Below are 20,916 nucleotides of genomic sequence, written 5' to 3'. Positions count from 1 at the left end.
AATAACTGAATACTGAATTACAACTAAACCATAACTAACTCTTTTAATGGAATAAATATTTATGAACTGAGCATGGAAACACCTCAGGTTTCTTAAAAACCTCAGAACTGGGGTCAATTAGGTTGTTTTTTTAAATTGGGAAACAGGTTTTTTTTCCAGGCATTCACTATAAAAACTTTCTTGGTGGCCAATGAACCATTTCAAACTTCTCTTTATATTCCCATAAACTAGCATTATCATGGTGCTAAATGAAAGCAAAACTACTTAGTCTCACCAGCATTGTGCCCAGTCACTGCCCAGCTAGTGACTGTAACCTCCAGCTCATGTGAGAAGTGACTTGTGACTCTTATGACAGCATTTTATCATGTCATACAGAGCAAAGAGCAGAGAGGCACAGAAACAGAGGATAGAGATAAGAGGAAATAGCTCTCCCCACCTCCTTAGAAATATTTATTGCTTCTCTGATTAAGGTACTAGTTTCATTTTCCACTGCAAAAATTGATCTGGTCTTACAGGAGAGAGTGTTGCACATACACTTCTTGCATTTTCTAAAGTGATCTACTAGTACAATGCAGGGAATTTTTTGCTTTCCAGGGAAGATTAAATATATGGATGATATCAGAGATTATTCATTGTGTATACAAACAGAAAGATTACTTAGTAACCTGTGATACACGATGATCTAAGGTTGTTTTAGAAACAAGAAGCACAGACCAGAAGCAAGTACAATGAATAACCTCAATTTACTAAAAAGGCCAGTTTCTATGCTTTAATGTTTCTATGATTTCATTTCTTCTAGGACTCACCATGAAAAGCTGGTGAACTTGTCAAAAACCAAAATGAAGAATTCTAGTAATTAATGCTGCAATGTTCTATAATATTAATTCTAATAATGTCTCTCCACATAACCTGTTTGTTGAGAATATAGATAAAAACGTGATGAACAGTAGTAGCAGAGAGGTAAATGCGATCTTGAAGGCAGGTTGTGGTAGTACCCAAGGCTGGGTGTACCGGGACAAGTCCCCCATACCAGTAACAGTTACTCATCACCGTTGTTACTCAATCCCAATACTCTGGTAAGCGATCTATGACTCGACTTTGGATAAAAATCAAGTCGAGTCAGTGTATTTACGAGGTAGTGTACTCTCATGGCCATCTGCCGACGTATGCAAGCAGGAAAACTGTGTGTAAACATTTACTGCCACTCTTATCTCACCCCTCTGTTAGCCTGGGAAGACCTGCAAAGGCTGGGAGATTAATGGTGCCAATTTACAAGCTGCAAGCACGCCAGCGTTTTGGAAATAGGACCAAGGAGGAGCGCTTTGTCCCTGTCCATGGCAGGGGGGCTGCAACCAGCTGGTCTGTAAGGTTCCTTTCAACCCAAACCATTTTACGGTTAAATGAGGGTATTACAGAGGTAACGTTGTAATAACGGACATGAAGGGCAGTCAGTGCGATAGGGGGCAGATCCCCTTCATGGCGGTAACAGCCGCACGGCTCAAACACGCTGCGAATTCAGCGCCGGTTGCCCCTCTTGGCTCTCCTGAGCGCGGGAGGCTGTGGGAGAGCTCGAAGGCCTTGAAGGGCCTCACGCAGGGCGGGCCTGTACGGACGTACCTCCGCGGCCGCGGCTGCGGCCCGCCCCACACGGCCAGGGCCGGGCTGGAAGTGACGCAAGCGGGCGGGGTTGTGCGGCGCTGATGGTGGAGGCCCCATGTTGATGTCCCCGGCGCTCTCCGCGTCTGTCTAGGTAAGAGGCCTTCCTCGTCCCAGGCCTGGCTCGGTGGGACGGGTAAGCCTGGCACCCCGTTTCCTGCCGGCCTCCGGCGGCTCCTGGGGCGGGCGGGGCCGTTAGGCCGCGGCCTTCAGTTCTGCGCCACTGGGAAGCCGCCTCCCCGCCCCGCTCCTAGTTGTCTTGGGCCGGCCGTAGTCGGGAGGAGAAAAAGGGGGGGAGCGGCGGCCGTTGCGGGGGACCCGGGCGGCCGAGCTGTGGGAGGCGGTGGGGCTTCCCACCCAGCCGTGGCAGCGTGTGCACTGCGAAGGCCCGGAGCAAAGGTGATAGGCGGCGGGCAGCTGAGGCCGCGCCGGCCGCTGCGGAACAGTTTAGAGTAGGAAAGGGTCTAGGCTTCCCCGCGGGGCGGGGAGAGGCAGTGCACGTAGGGCCGGGGGTGTCAGGTGCGCTCTGTCCAGCTGGGGCCGCAGCTGGAGGAGCTGGCTAAGGCGGCGTGGCTCGTCCTGCGTTGCTTTTGTGTTTCCTGCCCGACGAGCTTTTCGTCCTCCCGTCCTTTGCGGTGCATAAAACTAAACGCGTCAGTCAGCTTCCCGGAGGGAATCGCTTGTCATGTCAGTAATGAAGCCAAATCGTAGCTCTTCCTCCTCCTGTCCTATTTGCCAACTGGGATCTGTGAGCTAAGTAAGCAAGCACCCAGCATCCCCTAAACTATCCTTGAACTGTAAGTAGATCTCAGCTTCACCTAAACCCCCCGGATTTTCCTGCCGGGGAACAGTAATCCCAGATGATTCTGCTGGTCTGCACAAGTTCATATTAGTGAATAGCTCTGCCTTGGGATTGGAAACCAGCCACCCTTTACTGGTTTCACTAAGGCCAGTACTCAGCTGTGGTAGCTGGCAACCAGTGTGCAGAGAGGAATGTTTGGGTCTTGGTTTTTTTTTTGTTGGTTTTTTTTTTTTTTGGTGGCTTTTCGGTAGTGTTTTTAATGTTTTTTCCTTTTTTTTTTTAATATGTTCTTAGAATAAACTATAATTTTTTAAAAAATACTCCTATTTAAAAAAGTTAAATTCAGTTGTTTTTGTTATTAACGCTTTATTTACTCTTTTTGTACTTACCGTGGGTAATGAAAACTGAAACTATTTCATGTTAATATTTGGCTTTATTTATTAAAAAATAAAAAAAGGGCTATTGTATTCCTTCTAGAATTGTAGAAACGGCTGCTTCATCGCAGTTATAGTTATGAGTGGATTGGAGAGATGTCTTAAATGTAATCCTCTGTTTTGAGAGGTGTGGGAGTTTTCAGGGTTTTACTATGCTGTAACATTTCCTACACTCTTCTGGACTCTGAAGCTGGATAACAGATGGGATTTGTGTGTACCCTGTTGCCTCTAAAAATCTGTCTCTTGGTCTTTATCCAGTTTCTGCCTCATGTAATTTCTTGGTTTTGTCCTTTATATATGTTAATTTTTACAACGTTGGCATTTTGTCATGTTGCTGGTGTTCAGGGCACAAAACTGCTTTCATCTAACATCTGATACATCAAAATAATATAATGACTGCCCATGTGTACTTCATGTGTTACACAAAATTGGGTAGTAGTAAGCTGAAAACATTGAGGGTCTAAACCTTACTTACCTTTTCTTTGTTTTGAATGATGTATACCTGTTTAATTCAGAGTGCATTTTATTTCAGAAAATATGAGCTCTTTGCTGCTTGCTTTTTAACTGGTGAAAAGAAACTTTAAAAGGCTACAGGAAATACCTGGACAGCCTTTAATCTTTGAACTTCTTGAGGCTTGCAGTGACCCTTTTTGGGATTGGTTTTCATGTGTATCTTTTAATGAAAATTATTATGTCACATACTTGGCAGTTCACTCATTCAAGGTGTGAATTTGCTTGGTCAGTATAAAATTACTTTTAATAGTAGATGCAAGAATAGGATGGTTTATCTTCCTAGAAATGTGTTAGATGTATAAGGCCCTGATCCTCCTAATACCAAACACATTGACAAACTTGTGATTGTACATTGAAATCAGATACTTGAAACTTCTCGGTTGCTTGTCTTGTATTTTTAGCAAATACTGCTGAATCCAGGGAAGGAGCGTTCTTGTTCTGCTTGTGAAGCGTTTTGCATTGCTGTAATTTTTAGCACGATGTATCCTGCATGAGGTGGTGAATGGAAAGCATGATTAAAAGCTTTTGCAGTCTGACTGATTAGTGTTAATCTGTCAAACTGCATTCATACCTAAATGTTCCCACTATCAATGAAGTCTGTTGTTTATGGTAAGGCAGCTAAACATGTGGGGCTGGGAGCATATGTATTACAGTGAGAACAGTAAAAGATGCCCACCACGGTCTGATAAACAGAAGTAAGAGAACTTTTTTTTTTTTAAGAAAAAACCTCTCTTATTGAGAGGGGAAGAAAGACTTTATGTATAAAAGTATTGTGAAAAGCACTGAGCCGTACAGATTCTGAGAAAAGTTTAAAGTAGGGAAACTGTGGAGCTTTATTTCTCCTTCCCTGCCACTTCCAGAAGCATTGAGAATATTTAATTAAGTTAGAACCCTGCTTTGTTTTCACACCACTGCTTTAATTTCCCACTGTATTTGAGGTATAATACTGAGGGCATTCAGCTAAGCAATGCTTTCTCTCCATCTTGATGTCATTGCTGAATGACTGCCCTTTTATTCTGAGAGGTCATTGTTTTGGAGTGATGCTGAGGCAGTGCACTTCGAGGACTGAGTCTATAGCTATCTGTTTTCACAACAGAGGAACTAATTGTTAGGTTTCTTTGTCTTGTATATTTCAAATAGATTAATTTTTGTAACTTATTTTCACGCTATATTGAAGTATCAACTTCTATGATTTTGTTACAGATCAATCATGTCATCCTTTCAAGAAGTGCCATCTTCAGCGAACACTTTGCAGACTTCCAATTTTGCGCATGTGATTTTTCAAAATGTTGCAAAAAGTTACCTTCCGAACACACACCTTGAATGTCACTACACGCTGACCCAGTTTATCCATCCTCATCAGAAAGACTGGGTTGGTATTTTCAAGGTAAGTCAAGCTTGTTCTGTTGCTGTTTCTCAAATATTTACTGTCTTCTCTATTACCAGTTAAAAAAAATTGAAGAAAAACCCCAAACCAGTAAAAGCTCTGTCATAAAATGAAGTGCAGCATCACTTAGGGGATGTATTATATTCCTGCTGTCAGACTGTGAGCTTTTGTAACAAAGCTCAGAACAGAGATCAAGATTAGAGGAATGCGAACACTTTAAGGCTGCTGAAGTTAAGGGAAAGTGTCATGCGGTGGTGTTGTGCAGAGTTAAATGGCGATGATTTGGGAAGATGTGGGCACAGATTGACTTGAGAACAGGACTATATGAAGAGTATGAGCTGCAGGAAGAGTGAAATGTGTGTGGAAGGAACAAAAGCTCATCTGGAGGTATCCTGACATAGGTCCCTGACTCATTTTTTATTGCTAGAACAGGCTGAACAGTATAAATGACTAAAATTATTCAAGACAGACCCTTGAAAAAAGGATGAGGGGTAAGACCACATCTGAGTTACTTGGAGTTATTTATAAAGGTTAATAAAGCTTCATTTATGGGAATACAAATTGATTAATTCTTAGAACAGCTTCTGTTTAGGGCCTTGATCCATGTTTCTTTGTCAGTATAGCTCCTAGTAGAAGATGCTTAAATTCCTTACTTGAATGGTTAATGGAAGTTTTGATTCAGGCTTTAAAGAAGTGGTGCTTTGGTAGTGGGGAGGGGAGAGAGGTAATGGACTATCTCAGTACTGAAGGACCTTTCTCTTTAGAACTCTCTACTGTTTTAAGAATGTAAATGTTTGACTTCATTGTAATCTGCAGGTTACCAATGGATTCTTAGTCTATATTCAAGATAAATTACTTTTCTGCAAAATAGAAGTACTCTATTCTATGTAACAAAGCAGAAGCATTTTCAATGCTATGTGCAATGACTGTACAGTCAGTAAATTGTATGGGGGAGGCTTTAACTCACAAACAGGAACATTGGTGGGAAGTTTTGAAAAGTGTGTGGATATATATCTTGATTATCTGCAAAGCTTTGACAAACAGTGTGAGCACACTTGAATGTTAATGACGTTAATGAAACTTAAAGTTTTGATGATTTTTTTTTAATGAGGGTGCTGCTCATATTGCATATAAGCATTTTGAAGTTATTTAAATTGAGAAGTAAGTGTTGTGGCTTTGTTTATCTCAGTGAGGGAGGCAGGACCCTAAAAATACCAATTAGGGAAATTTAGGAGCATAAAACAGTCTTTCAGTGACTATATGAAATGCTGTATACAATGGACAGGTATCTTTGATATAGTCTTGACTGTGATGATGGATTTGTTAAATTACTGAGGCCTGAGTTTTTATTCTGCTTTAGCAGTGGCAAGTAATGAAGCTTTGGCAGTTATTTGAGGATCATGCTGAGCCGGCATAAGGTAGTACTGTTGCTGAAAGAAACACCTTTTATGCAGAGTGGTTTAATTCCTGTGCTTCCTCTCCTTTATGTGAATCAAGCTCTTGTATGATGAATCAAATCAGGGAATTGATTGAGGTTAAGACCAGCATTTTGGAACTGGATGTTTTGGTTTTGTTTTTTTTTTTAAATGGAGTTCCCCAACTGAATTTCCAGTTCACTTGATTCTTGTCATCACAAGGAAAAGGAGCATTGCGAATTGAAAAAAGGATGAAAATTGTTTCCTTTCTGTGATGTCATCCTGAGAGTAAGCATTATGAATATACTGTCTTATTATAGTACAGTGAGTTAGATGGAGCCAGCTGTCCAGTTGCATCTGTGTCTGCAAATATGTGTATGAGTAATCTTTACAGTAAACTGAATTGTGAAAACGTAATCTTGGGATAGGCAATAGACAGAAGTTGTGCTATACGATCATCTGAGTGTAAAAATGAGTGGCTTCTAGAGAACTAATTGTTCCTGGGCAATCAACAAACCACCTGGAGGTGGTTGGAAAGCTGATGAAACAAGCATAGGTTTTATCATTTACCTTGGATGTGATGCATATTTAGTAAAGTGATTTTCAGCATTTACAAAAAAAAAGTCTAATCTTTACTAATTGTGAGAACAGTAATTAATGGCTTCTGTGTTGGTGTAGTATGCAAGGAAAGCAAGGCTTCCATGAAAGAACTCAAAGCACCAATTCACTGACTGAAGGAATAGAAGTCCACCTTGTTTTTCTGAGGTGAAAACATTGCATAGAAAACAAACCTGTTTAACTTGGTGTCATTTAACCTTTGCCTGGAATTGCACAGAAAGTTACCAGTGTTGTAATAGAGAATACTGAACTGAGGGAAAAGGTGTCTAGTTTAAAAAGAAACAAAAAACTTCCAGCCAAAAAAATGCAGTGGTAATTCCAGATTAGTATAGAAAGTAAGTATAGAACAACTGATTCCCTCTCTGTACCCTTGCCTCTTTTCCCCTGGTGAACATTCTGTTGTTTTTGGTTCTGATGTTGACTTCTCTTCCATTTTAAGAGGCAGTGACTTCAACTGTATTCTGTCCTGTGTTTGCTCAGCTGGTTAGCTAAGAAATTTTTATTGAACTAACCAAAATTGATCGGTGCTTTTTTAAAGTGAATGGCTTTTATTTAGGTTGCAATTCTAAGTAAATTTCTTGAGCAGCAGTGATGTTTTGAGTAGATACAGATTATTTGTATCCTTGTATTACCCTGTTTGTTTCGGTAGTCTGGCTTCTTATGCAGCTGCACAGTGAAATGGATCAGGAAAGTGATCTGCCAGAAAAACAGAGTTCCTGCTCCTCCAGCTTTTACCACCTTACTTTACAACTGGGTTGGTTCCTCAGCTTGATCACTGTGTGTTGCAATGGGCAGCTCTGCTGGCATCACTGTGATGAAAACAAGTGAGCTAGCAAGGTGTGTGTGAGAAAGGCTACACCTGCTTTATTGGTGTGGCTGCTTAATGTGGGATGACAATTAAAGCTTTTTCAAATCTTTTAAGAATTCCATTCTGAAGAGCAGCTTTTAAAGGTTTGGTTTGTCAGTTTGTTTCCTTTGTAAGTGGAGCTAATAGTACCAGAAGCAAAACCCAATTTCATATATTGACTCCTAATTTCTAGTTTGTGAGTTTTAAAATGTTTATGTAGTATGTACTACATGTATAATAGAATCTTTTTATTCCATGTACATTTGCATTTGTGATTGTTGCAGTTGCTGTTAGTGTTGTGCAGCTTACATAGAAAAGATGTTAGAAGTTGAGTCCTTCGTAGGAGCCATAAACTGCTTTTAAGAGTTTCTTTCTATGTGTTTTACTGTTGTTATTTGTTCAGTTATGTATTTATTACAGAACTTCATTTTGCTTATCATTATATCAGTCTTTTTCACCTTCTGTACATTATTTTTTCACTTGATAGGCTTAATGGATTCAGTTTTTCTTTCCTCACTGGGAATGTTTCCAGTTTTCTGTATCTACTTAGTATGCCACTTTCATCACTGACTATTTTGTACTATGAAAAGGTAATGGCTTTAATGGATGGTACCAAAGCAGATTCCTTCATGTTTGCAGTTGTTTATTTACAGATACCTTCTTCTCAAGGGTATTTTACAAAGCAGCTGAAAATAAGGAGCTAAGGCAAGATAAAGCACTGCCTCTCTGTTCTACATCACAAGCATCAGGAAGGTCTTGTTGGGAGGTAGAACAGGTCTTGAAGTTCAGACCTGAGCTAAGGATTTGTAGCATACAGCATTATGACAAAGAACTGAATAAATTGACAAATAAATAGCAGTCATTGTAAAACTTAAGTTTCTACCAACTTCTCTGTGCATGCTGTTGATGAAATGCTTTATGTTGTTTCCCATGTGATTTAAGTCTCTAAATACTGTGGGTGTAAGGCATGTCATGGTGGTGGCAGCTGTAGGTTTAAAACTCTTACCAAGAAAGTAATTTTTCTACTGTGTCCTGGGCTGCATCACCAGCAGTATGACCAGCAGTTAGAGGGAGGTGATTCTCCTCCTCTACTCTGCTTTTGTGAGACCCCGCCTACAGTCCTGTGTTCAGTTCTGGGGCCCCCAACACAAGAGGGACATGGACCTGCTCAGGTGATTTCAGAGGAGGCCTTGAAGATCGTCAGAGAGCTGGAGCACCTCTGCTGTGAAGGCAGGCTGAGAGAATTGGTGCTTGTTCAGCCTGGAGAAGAGAAGGCTCAGGGGAGACCTTAGAGCAGCTTCCAGTGCCTGAAGGGGACCTAAAGAAATCTGGAGAGGGACTTTTTACAAGGGCATGTCATGACAGAGTAATGTCTGAAAGAGGATAGGTTTAGATTAGGTATTAGGAAAAAAATTCTTCACTGTGAGGGTGGTGAGGCACTGACACAGATTGCCCAGAGAAGCTGTGGCTGCCCCATCCCTGGCGGTGTTCAAGGCCAATTTGGATGGGGCTTTGAGCAACCTGGTCTAGTGGAAGGTGTCCCTGCCCATGGCAAGGAGGGGTTGGAACTAGATGGTCTTTAAGGTCTCTTCCAATCTTAACCATTCTATGATTCTAGTTTTCTGTTGTTTAGAAAAATGCAGACCCAGAGTTCATCAACTGAAAGGGCAGTGTTGCATATAGGAGAGTTATTTTGGATATACTAGTTTTCTTACAAACAAGGTATCCAGATGCATACTCTACTTTTGGGATTGGACCTTTTGCAAAAGCTTGGAGGGGTGGGAAGTATAATAATGCAGGTTATATTACCTTTCACAACAGAAGTTCTGAATGTGCATTGTTTTTATTCTTTTTGTATATATTCATCTTTCATTTTCTTCATTGTCCCCTACAGGCGGCTTAAAACCAAGTTCTGACTTGGTCTTCAAATCTGTTGTCTTTCGTTGCTGCTATTTTTGCTTTTCTCACATTCTGGAGGTTCATGGGTAATCAAGTTCCAAAAGATCTTGATCAGTTATGTCCTTGCTTGTTACTAAGGAAAAAAAAAAGGCAGTTTTACAGATAAGTACGTGTCTAGTAGTTGGCATAGGTGTCCTGAGCCTGAGTCCCTCTTCATGCAGTTTTATGGGAACTAGAATATGAGATCAGCTTTCCCTTTGGTGAGGGTTTCTGTGCAGAAAATCCTGACAGTTCCTAATGTGGAGTCAGAGGGGAGAAGGCTTATCATTCTTGATCGATTTCACACGAGATCTGTACTCCAGAATGATTGAAGACCAGTGTCGCCTTTTTATTTTAATTTGCTTATCTCTGATTGATTAAAATCTGGAGAGACCCTTAGACTAATCCAAGTCTAAAACTTTGAAATGAGGAAAAATAATTAGTATGTGCATGACATCTGGTTGCAAAAAGGGTCTATCTGGTAGGTAAGCCTAATCTCCAGATGGGGAAATCTGCATCTTGTGACTTTTATTTCAAATAAAGTGAAATAATCATATGGCCATGTGCTTTGTTTTTTTTTTTTTTCTTTCCATTATTAATGCATACTGTCCAGATTTGTGGAAGTGTTTGAAAAACCTGCTTGGCCTTTAAGCAGCAGTGCTTACCACTCTCTCTAGGGCATGTGTGTGCGAATAGGTGTGTCAGATCTTCAGTATGAAAGAGAGGCAGGTTTACTACATCTCAAAGGCAGAAGGAAAGAATGTTACAGGCATAGTAAAGATAATGGTTAAAGAGAGTAGTGTTAGAGGTGTGGGTGTTTGTGGGGGATGTCATAATACTTTCTGGTTTTCTGGAGATTTAATTTTGCTGAGGCCAGCATGCTGGAAAGACATGTGATACCAGCAGGTAATCTTGCATATGGGAAGTTAATGACTGGTCTTGCTGTGTAATTAGCTAACTGTTCCTCTGGAACTTTTCTGTTCCTTGGTTCTATTTGGTGTATTTCCCCAAGTAATCTGTACTGCCATTCTTCTAGGATGTTGTCAAGTTAGTACTGACTGCCTCAATATATCCTTAGAGAAGAAATCTTTTAATCTCTTAATGTCCACATTTATTATATTGACAACTTAAAAATCATGATCTGATGTTCCAGTAGCTTAACATTTGGAAAAACTGAATAACCACGGTTGGGAAGGTTCTTAGTAACTTACTTGAACACAAGAAGTGCCTGCTTGCCCTGAGAGAGTACTCAGTATTTAGGAGGTCACACCTGAGCCACTGTTTGTGCATTAGTGCAGTACCTGTATTTACATGCAACTTCATTTCTGACTTTTCAATGCACTGATTTATAGCAAACCTCAAAATTGTGTATGGGGAAAAATTAGTGTATTATAATTTAAGAGTGAATTTGATTCATATAAGAAATAGCTTGGTGGTTGTGCTTTATCAAGACAATATAAATATGTTTTTATATAGTACTCTGGGTTATTTAGTCTCCTTTGGACTGCAGATAACAGTACAACTTGAGTCTTTTCAGTATCCTGATTTTGTTGTAGATTATTTTCAGTTTTTTTCAAGATACCAATTACTTCCATATATGCAAATCATGTTATGAAGTACAGCACAAAAACTGGATTTGTTATTGACCACGTGCATATAGAATTACAGTTTTTCCGACATGGAATTATCACTCCACAGCAGGGCATGATAGAGGATTATGTACTGCACCGTACTTCCTGTTGTTAAAAGAGTTGGGAATACAATTATTGGAATTGGGAATGTTTTGAGAGTTGCCATCCACAAACTAGGGTGAGTCATGGGTTTCTGATTTACCTTCTTTGGAAAGACATGTCGCAAATAACTGAGGTAATCTTTTTCTTAAAAAAAGATAAATTCATGGCAGTGGTGTTCACTGTTTCTGTAGTAGGTGAAGAGAAGGATAATCTGGGTTTACGTGAGGTTTCCTTTGAATGACCTATAATTCCAAGTGTAATTTTCTAAAAATAATTGCCATGGTAGATTTGTGGAGTCAGAGACAGAATTGGCATAACAAAGTCATCAGTAGCTGGTAAACAATTTTGAAGTAAAAGACTGTGCTAATTTATAGTTCTCATGTGATGGTAAACAAATATCTCGCTTAAATACCACCCACCCTTTTTTAATACATTTTCATGCTTATCTCTTAAAGGAAACAGTAAGTTTGTTGCTCTTTGATCTGTCATAATATTTCCTTGGACAATCATTTACATATGTAGCAGATTTTCTTTTAGAGAGTTCAGTTTCTATATTTATTTTGATTTATACCTCATAGGAGAGAAAGTTGATCCAATAGTCTAGGCACTCTGTCAATGTCATTTTGACATGTTCCTCTGAACTGTGAGATAGATAATACCTTGATATTGCAACAAATGCCATATGTTCTCAATAGCCCAAGTTAAAAGATTGCCTGTATGTGTTTGTAACATTCTGCAGAGATGGACTTCTTCAGGTCTGAGCACAAGAGAACATTTTAAGATTACAGCCTTTCATAAAGAGTCTAGAGTACCTTGTTCTACCCCAAAACATTGCAGCTTCAGGGCTTCTACTATATAACACATTTTTATCTCAGTGTGAATAGCGAGGTCATGTCTGAAGTGAAGTCTTAAATGGCTTGGACTGGGATAAGTCAAAGTTGCAAGTAATGTAAGGTGACTACAGGCATCCTAAAGAAAATGAGGTTGTAGCTTTGACGTTTTTTACTTCCTTTGAAATGTCTATGCCTTAATGTTACTGAAGTGTACTTAATACTTTGAGTATTTTTCCTGATGCCCATGTTCTGATTTATTTTTTTTTTTAATAGTTTGGTTCTTTCAGAATTGGCATCTAGATAGTTATTTGATGACAGTGTATGCATTCAAAAGTGTATCGCATGAGTGGCATGTCAGTGTTAACAGTAAACTATGAGTAATTTTGCCCTGTATGAGCTTCTCTGCCCCTAGGTATTTATTTTTTCCATCTATTAACTGACTTAGAGGAACTTGTTACCTGTAGTTGCCTGTAGTAGGCTGTGATGGGCTACAGTAGCACTAGCACTACTGTGACTTTCAACTAATTTTACTTGGACTCAGGGTTATGGCACAAACCAAGCCTGCTGTCAAAAAATCACTTTGTAGGATACTGGGCCCAATTGCATTTTGCTTAGACACCTGTGTTTCCTGTGATTTGGGTCAAAGTAGCTGTTTCTTACCATGTGAAATATGTAAAAGCTGTTGACTTAACAGTAATTATATTGTGTAATGTATGTCCAAAGCCTTGTGTACTGTCTGTAATTTGCTTCTTTCAGAGTAGCTTATTGTCTTCATAGAATCATAGAGTAGTTAGAGTTGGAAAGGACCTTAAGATCATCTAGTTCCAACCCCCCTGCCATGGGCAGGGACACCTCACACTAAACCATGTCATCCAAGGCCTTGTCCAGCCTGGTCTTGAACACTGCCAGGGATGGAGCATTCACAACCTCCCTGGGTAACCTATTCAAGTGCCTCACCACCCTAACAGGAGAGAATTTTCTCCTTATATCTAAACTTCCCCTCTTTAAGTTTGAACCCATTACCCCTTGTCCTATCACTACAGTCCCTAATGAAGAGTCCCTCCCCAGCATTCCTATAGGCCCCCTTCAGATACTGGAAGGCTACTATGAGGTCTCCATGCAGCCTTCTCTTCTTCCTCAGCCCATCTTCATATGGGAGGTGCTCCAGTCCCCTGATCATCCTCGTGGCCCTTCTCTGGACTTGTTCCAACAGTTCCATGTCCTTTTTATGTTGAGGACACCAGAACTGCACACAATACTCCAGGTGAGGTCTCACAAGAGCAGAGTAAAGGGGCAGGATCACCACCTTTGACCTTCTGGTCACACTCCTTTTGATGCAGCCCAGGATATGGTTGGCTTTCTGGGCTGCAAGTGCACACTGCCTGCTCATGTTCATTTTCTCATCAACGAACACCCCCAAGTCTTTCTCTGCAGGGCTGCTTCTTTGCCCAACCAGTAGCTGTGCCTGGGATTGCTCTGACCCAGGTGTAGGACCTTGCACTCGGCATGGTTAAACTTCATAAGGCTGGCACCAGCCCACCTCACAAGCGTGTCAAGGTCCCTCTGGATGGCATTCCTTCCCTTCAGCATATCAACCGAACCACACAGCTTGGTGTCATTGGCAAATTTGCTTGAGGGCACACTCAATCCCACTGTCCCATGTCAGCGACAAAGATGTTGAACAAGACTGGTCCCAACACTGATCCCATGAGGGACACCACTCATTACTGGTCTCCAGCTGGACATTGAGCCATTGACCACAACTCTTTGTGTGCGGCCATCCAGCCAGTTCTTTATCCACCGAGTGGTCCATCCATCAAATTGATGTCTCTCCAATTTAGAGACAAGGATGTCATGTGGGACAGTGTCGAACGCTTTACACAAGTCCAGGTAGATGACATCAACTGCTCTACCCCTGGCCATCAGTTCCCCATCATAGAAGGCCACCAAATTGGTCAGGCAGGATTTCCCCTTAGTGAAGCCATGCTGGCTGTCACCAAGCACCCTGTTGTTTTTCATGTACCTTAGCATGCCTTCCAGGAGAATCTCCTCCAAGATTTTGCCAGGCACAGAGGTGAGACTGACTGGTCTGTAATTCCCCAGATCATCCGTTTTTCCCCTTCTTGAAAATGGGGGTTATATTTCCCTTTTTCCAGTCATCAGGAACTTCACCTGACTGCCATGATCTTTCAAATATGATGGACAGTGGCTTAGCAACTTCATTCGCCAGCTCCTTCAGGACCCGTGGATGGATTTCGTCAGGACCCATGGACTTGTGCATGTTCAGATTTTTAAGATGGTCTCGAACCAGATCCTCTCCTACAGTGGGTGCAGGGTCTTCATTCTCACAGTTCCTGTGTCTGCCTTCCAAGACTTGGGTGGTTTGGTCAGAGCCTTTGCCAGTGAAGACCGAGGCAAAGAAGTCATTCAGAACCTCAGCCTTCTCCAAATCCTGTGTAGCCAGTTCTCCTGATAGCTTCCTGAGGGGGCCTACGCTGTCCCTAATTTGTCTTTTCTTTGCTATGTACGTATAGAAGCCCTTCCTGTTATCCTTTATATCCCTAACCAAGTTTAATTCTACCTGGGCCTTAGCTTTTCTAACCTGATCCCTAGCTTCCCAGACAGCATCCCTGTACTCTTCCCAGGCCGCCTGTCCTTGCTTCCACTTATTATAAGCCTCTTTTTTAATTTGAATTTTCCTCAGCACCTCCTTATCCATCCAAGAAGGTCTCCTGGCCCTCCTGCTGCACTTCCTTCTAGTTGGGATGGAACACTCCTGAGCTTGCAGCAGGTGATCCTTGAATATCAACCAAGAGTCTTGGCCCCCCCTGCTCTCTAGGGCTATATCCCATGGAACCTTACTAAGCAGGTTCCTAAAGAGGCCAAAGCCTGCTCTTTTGAAGTCCAGGGCAGTGAGCTTGCTGCAGGTTCTTCTCACTGTCCTGAGGATCTCAAATTTGACCATCTCATGATCGCTGCATCCAAGGCTGCCCTGGAGAGTCACATTTCCAACCAGCCCTTCCCTGTCGGTGAGCACGAGGTCAAGCATGGCACCTCTCCTTGTCGGCTCCTCTGTTAATTGCAGAAGGAAGTTGTCTTCCACGCAATTGAGGAACCTCCTGGATTGCTTGTGCCAGGCCGTACCATCCTTCCAACAGATGTCAGGGTGGTTGAAGTCACCCATGAGAACAAGGGCCTGTGAGTGTGAGGCTTTTCCTATCTGTCTATAGAGTGCTTCATCCACAGGTTCTCCTTGACCAGGCGGTCTGTAACAGATCCCCACAGTAATGTCTCCCATAGCTATATTCCCTTTAACCCTGACCCACAAACTCTCTTTGGACTGCTCACCTGTCCCCAGAGAGAGTTCCATACTCTCCAGCCTATCCCTAACATAAAGGGCAACTCCCCTTCCCCACCTGCCAGGCCTGTCTTTTCTAAAGAGCCTGTAACCTTTCATTCCAACCCTCCAGTCATAGGAGCCATCCCACCATGTTTCTGTGATGCCTATTATACCATACCCCCTGTAGACGTGCACACATCTCTAATTTCTCTTGCTTGTTCCCCATGCTATGGGCATTTGTATAGAGGCATCTGAGCTGAGCTCCAAATGAAGCTGGCTCATTGGCTGGAGTGGCTGGGATATCTCTACATTGCTCTGAGCATTTATTATAGGTTCTGGCAATTGACTGGGTGTGTTGGGATGGAATGACACCCCCCTCCCCCAACACATCTAGTTTAAAGCTTCCTTGACCAGTCTGGCAAGCCTCCTACCAAAACTGCTCAGACCAGCTTCACCAGCCCCCACTAGACCTGGCCTACAAACTTGGGTCCTGTGTTCAAGGCACCCAAACCCCTGACTATGACACCACCCTTTTAACCATTTATTAACCTGGCTAATCCTCCTTGCTTTTTTTAGGTCCTCCCCTGTATTCTGGAGAATTGATGAAAAGACATCTGAGCTCCAGAGCCCTTAACCACCTCCCCCAGGGCTCTGTAGTCCTTTGTTCCCCAGGCTACTACTGTCTATATCCCTAGCACCCACATGTATCACCAGGAGTGGGTAATAGTCCGTGGGACTAACTAGAGCAGGCAGCCTCTCTGCCACATCCCTGATCCGTGCCCCCACTAGGCAACACACCTCCCTTGAGACAGGGTCTGGCCAGCAGACGAGTGCTTCTGTCCCTTTCAGTGTAGAGTCCCCTACTGCTACGACTCTCCGCTTTTTCCTAGCAGCACCAGTAGAGATCTTCTTTACCAGGGCACCAGCCGGCTGTTTCTGGCTTGAGTGTGTTTCCTCATTAGCCCCATGCAGGACAGCAAAGCGGTTCTGCATGGGGGCAACAGATTTAGGGGGAAGCCCCTTGCTTTTGGTTGTCCTTTTCCTTCTTTTTTTGTTGTGGTTTTTTTTTTTGTCACTAATTCCCAGCTTCCCTGCTTAACGGCCCCCTTCATTCCTCCATGAGGTTTGGGCCAGGAGCAAGCATTCCTGCTTCCTCTCAGCTTCCGGGACATCTTGCAGTGTCTTGACAGTATCCCGCAGCTCAGCCACCTGCTGCAGGAGGACCTCCACCAGGGAGCACCGAGTGCAGCCCTGCCCATTGTGCACCCTCCCCTCACTAGACCAGTGCAGGCACTCTCTACACCCCGAGCTCTGCACTGCAGCCTCCCGTCCCCTCTCACCGGCTCTGTCTGGGTGCCTACGCTGCCACCGCCGGGGCAGCCAGTGCAGAGCTCCCGGACCAAGCCCTGGCCATCCGCCGAGTGCTCACCACCCCGCTCGCCTGCCCCCACAAACTGCCTCCACCCGGTCTGGTCGCCGCGCTCCCTGGGGCAGGTTTTTAACCAATCAGGGCTGGTGCCGCTCCTCCTGGCTCCGCCCCCTTTGAGTCAGCTGCTCGCTCTCGTCAGCTGAGCTGCCGGTTCCTGGGCAGGTCCTGTCGAGGACTTGAGGCTCCCTCGGTGGGAGGCTCTTGTCGCTCTGAGTTGAGGCTCCTGGACGCTGATCTCCCCCCCCCGCTCCGGTGTTGAAGGCGTCCTCTCTCGAGCTGCTCACCTCAGCAGTACTTGCAGTCTTCTTGCAGTACTTGGGGTACTGTGCCAAATGATTTTCTAAACTGTAATTTACTTGCAGAATTGCAAAAAGGGCATGTTTTACTCTGCAGAGTTTTCTGGTTGGGTTGTGGTGTGGCTTTTTTATTCTTTTCTTTTTTTTAAATTGTGTCAGATGTTTACAATAAAGGCTCATTGGTTATGCCTCAGTTGGTTCAGCTAAACCAGTATTTCCTGGGTTTGCTTCTTTGATCTGCCAGTGTATGTGCTGTGTAGATAGGTGAAACCTGTTAATGCATCAGAATGAGCACTGCTGTTCTTCTAGTTGCATAATGGCTTTCTGAGGCCAAGGAAGAGGATGCCAAGTGAGCTCTCCTTACAGTGGTGGTTCTTTAAAGCACCCTCTCTTAAGGTTGAGTTGGCTTTACCGAGGCGTTACAGAAAGAAAGAAATGGAACAAAATAGAAAAATAGAAAAGTTTTCCATGTTCATCTCATACATGAAACTCAAGAAATTATTAAGTTTGAAATAATTTTCAGATTGTAAACACTCTGCAGTTGTAAGGCAGAGCTTTCTTCTTAGAAAAGCTTACATTCCTTTTAAGATGGACCAGATGAGAGTTTAAGGAGATACAGCAGAAGAAAATGTTTATTGTTTTTCCTCAGTAATGTATTTGATAACTCATTATTGGCATACAGACAGGCACACAAATTGTATTCTTTCCGCTCCCCACCCTCCATTTATTTTTCTAGTCAGCTAATTCTAGTGATCTTATGGAACCATACTGTAAGTGAAATGCATGTATGGGGAAGCTAATTGCCCTGTGTGGCATTTTAGTAAGAAAGGGCTTGTATGTGTGGTGCAACAAAGAAGAAGAAGGAACTTTCATGACGGCTATATGCGTATTTATTAGTATCAGGTAAACCTGTCTGGTATGAGTGTTGAGGACAGTTGACTGTCCCTACATGCCCAGCCAAATTGCATACTACCTGGTCTTAGATATCTTAGATATCTTAGCCTTTACCAGACTTCATCATTTCCACTGTGGAGTTGGTTTATATGACTAAGAAATAATTCATGATGTCCTAATTGAAATAAACCTTTATGCTCAAAAGTAGGAAATAGGAATATCATGAATGGATTACTCTGTAATGGCCTATTAAAACTTTCTTTTTATGAAGGGACAATTAAATGAAGGGGGGGTGTTTGAGTAACACTTTGTACATAGTAGCAATCTGGATATGACATTTTTGTAGGAGACTTGATGTTTAATAATGTTTTTGGCTTAAAAATATGGGTTGAGAAGGTGAAGGTAGGACTTGGTTTCTGGATTATTAATCTGTTGGTTGACATCAGTGGAGTTCAGGAGAATTAAATGTAGGTAAATGGGGAAGAAGAAGAATGCGATGAATACCAGGTTAGCAATGACTTTATTTCTTCTTCTTCTTATAACATGGGTTATTTTTTTTTTTTCTGTTGGTTTAGGGAAGTTGCATCATACAAGTTTTATGTGCTCTTTGTCTAAGAAATAAGGATGTTAATATTTCTTGTGTTTTTAACTCTGAGCAAAATGCTACTGGAGTTTTTTATTGCTTTACAGTAGTTGCTTTGGGTTTCAGGTTTGGATGTGTGTATTTCAAACTTGGAATAAGTTTCTTCAGAGGATAGCATTTCTTATTGTACAGAACAGCACTCTTATGAAAAGTCTGAAAGTGTATGTTTACTGAAATCAGTGGGAGGACTGCACCAACTTAGCTCAGGTTTTCATGCAGTTTTTTTTCTCTTGCAGACACAGTGTATATGTAAGTAAGAGTTAGCATTCCAGTGAAATGGAGGTGTTCAGTATTGCAGAAGTTGTCCAAAAAGTGCTAGTTTAGCTTTGTCAGACTTGCCCTTTTCAGAAGAGAAAGCTATGTATTTTTCATTCCTGCTCTGTGTTTTCTGATGGACCTGTTAGAGTGTGCATACAAAATAATCACCCTTGGCAAAACTTACAGTAAGAAAATCTCACTATAAACTTCAGAATTAATCTTTTTGATGTAGTAATGTGTATCTTTATAGAAAGAAAAAATGTACCAAATAGTAGTTTAATGTATAGTGAAAACTGTCTGCTGTTTTAATTTATATAGACCATTTTATTGCCTTAGACCCATTTATTGACTTAGGTAACAAGCTTAATAAAATTCGTGCTAAATCTTTGACATGCTTGTTAAAATATTCCTGATTTGTAAACATTAAGTATCTTTTTATTGCATGCTGAAGCAGAAATATGCATACTTGACTATGTTGTAAAGGGCAGACCATGGTATCTTAACTGCGTATAACAAATTCATCTGCTGAATGTTTTGTCTTTCCTTTTTTATTTTATTTTTTTTTTTGTTTGTTTATTTTACTTTAGGTTGGTTGGAATACTGCAAGAGATTATTACACATTTCTTTGGTCACCTATGCCGGAAAATTATGTGGAAGGATCAACTGTTAACTGTGTGCTGACTTTTCAAGGTGAATATAAAGCAGTATCTACCTGTATTTTCCAGCCTAACCAGCTTTTAAAATATTTATCTCTTCATTACAATGCTGAGGGTTGAGAGTTCTAGACTTTTAGAAACATAAATTGGAAGAGAATTTTCACACTTCACTGTGTGAAATTCAGTCTTATTTCAGATGCCAGAGAAGTTTTAAGGGAAAGTATGTGACTTAGTATGTTTTTTTACATAGTAATGAACAATATTCATGACTGATAGAGAAGTGTTGCTGGAAATTATTAAAATACAGAAGGTGACTTTAACAAACAGCAGGGCTTTTTAATCTCGGCATCTCTTATCACACTGTGTCTATGTTGTCTTTAGTCTTTGGACTTTAAAATCATCTTCATATAAAATAATAGTCATCAAAGAATAAATAATGTAGGTGATGGTTTGGTGAAAGCTCAGATTAGGCAGAGTTGCAGAGGACCTTTTGACAGTGAGGAATTGATGAAAATGAATCAAGTTTTTAAGAAAAGAATGAACAAAAAAAATGTTACACCACCGTACAAATCTATAGTATAACTACGTTTTCCACACTCTGTGGGAGATCAGAACCCCTCCTTTCCCCTCACAATCTCAAAAAAGGTCTAGTAAAATAAATGAACAAAGCGCAACAAGGAAGAGAAGAATTAGGAAATAGGTTCTGTGTAAAGGTGGGGAGTTGCCACGCTCTTCTTGTTAAATATAAGAAGAGGCAGTGGCCATGGACTGTGGCCTGGGAGGTTTAAGTTTAACATTAGGAGCAACTTTTTTACTAAGGTAGAGTAGTGGAGCACTTGAACAGATATCCCTGGTTTGGAAGAATGGGAATTCCACACAGTTTCTTAGACACAACCACTGTAGTCTCAGGCTGGTGCTGACAACAGTCTTTTGAATGGGAAACTGGACTAGGTGAACTTAGGAAATTCTGACAGATTTTTCAGCCTGGGAAAAGAAAATAATGGGAAATGACCAATATCTAAATTCAGTTACCTGTGGCATGAGTGCGTTATCTAGTGTTCATATTTAAAAATACAGGAACCATCAGTGTAGGCTACCAGTGACAGGTTCAAAACTGAGATAGAGATGATACTTGCATAACGGAACCAACATGCAGAACTTCCTGCAACAGAGAGAACATTATGAGCTTTAGAAATCTATACGCATTTGAAGTTGAATGTAGAA

The 20,916-nt window shown here is 41.7% G+C and overlaps 1 protein-coding gene across 3 annotated transcripts in view; it reads left to right on the top strand.

Annotated features, from left to right (window-relative positions):
- Positions 1 to 1,647: 1,647 nt before the first annotated feature.
- TAX1BP1 (Tax1 binding protein 1) overlaps positions 1,648 to 20,916 on the top strand; it is a 59,357-nt gene continuing 40,088 nt past the window's right edge. For all 3 annotated transcript variants that reach the window (XM_057424863.1, XM_057424862.1, XM_057424864.1), the window contains exons 1-3: positions 1,648 to 1,750; positions 4,609 to 4,792; positions 19,624 to 19,726. In XM_057424863.1, coding sequence (XP_057280846.1) covers positions 4,616 to 4,792; positions 19,624 to 19,726 — 280 coding nt within the window. In that variant the 5' untranslated portion in view covers positions 1,648 to 1,750; positions 4,609 to 4,615. The remainder of the gene's footprint in view (positions 1,751 to 4,608; positions 4,793 to 19,623; positions 19,727 to 20,916) is intronic.

This window comes from Pezoporus wallicus, unplaced genomic scaffold (genome assembly GCF_028554395.1).
Source record: "Pezoporus wallicus isolate ANWC-B61680 ecotype Strahan unplaced genomic scaffold, APGP_CSIRO_Pwel_v1 contig_3181, whole genome shotgun sequence".
Taxonomy (NCBI): domain Eukaryota; kingdom Metazoa; phylum Chordata; class Aves; order Psittaciformes; family Psittacidae; genus Pezoporus; species Pezoporus wallicus.
This window is presented reverse-complemented; position numbering and strand designations above follow the sequence as displayed.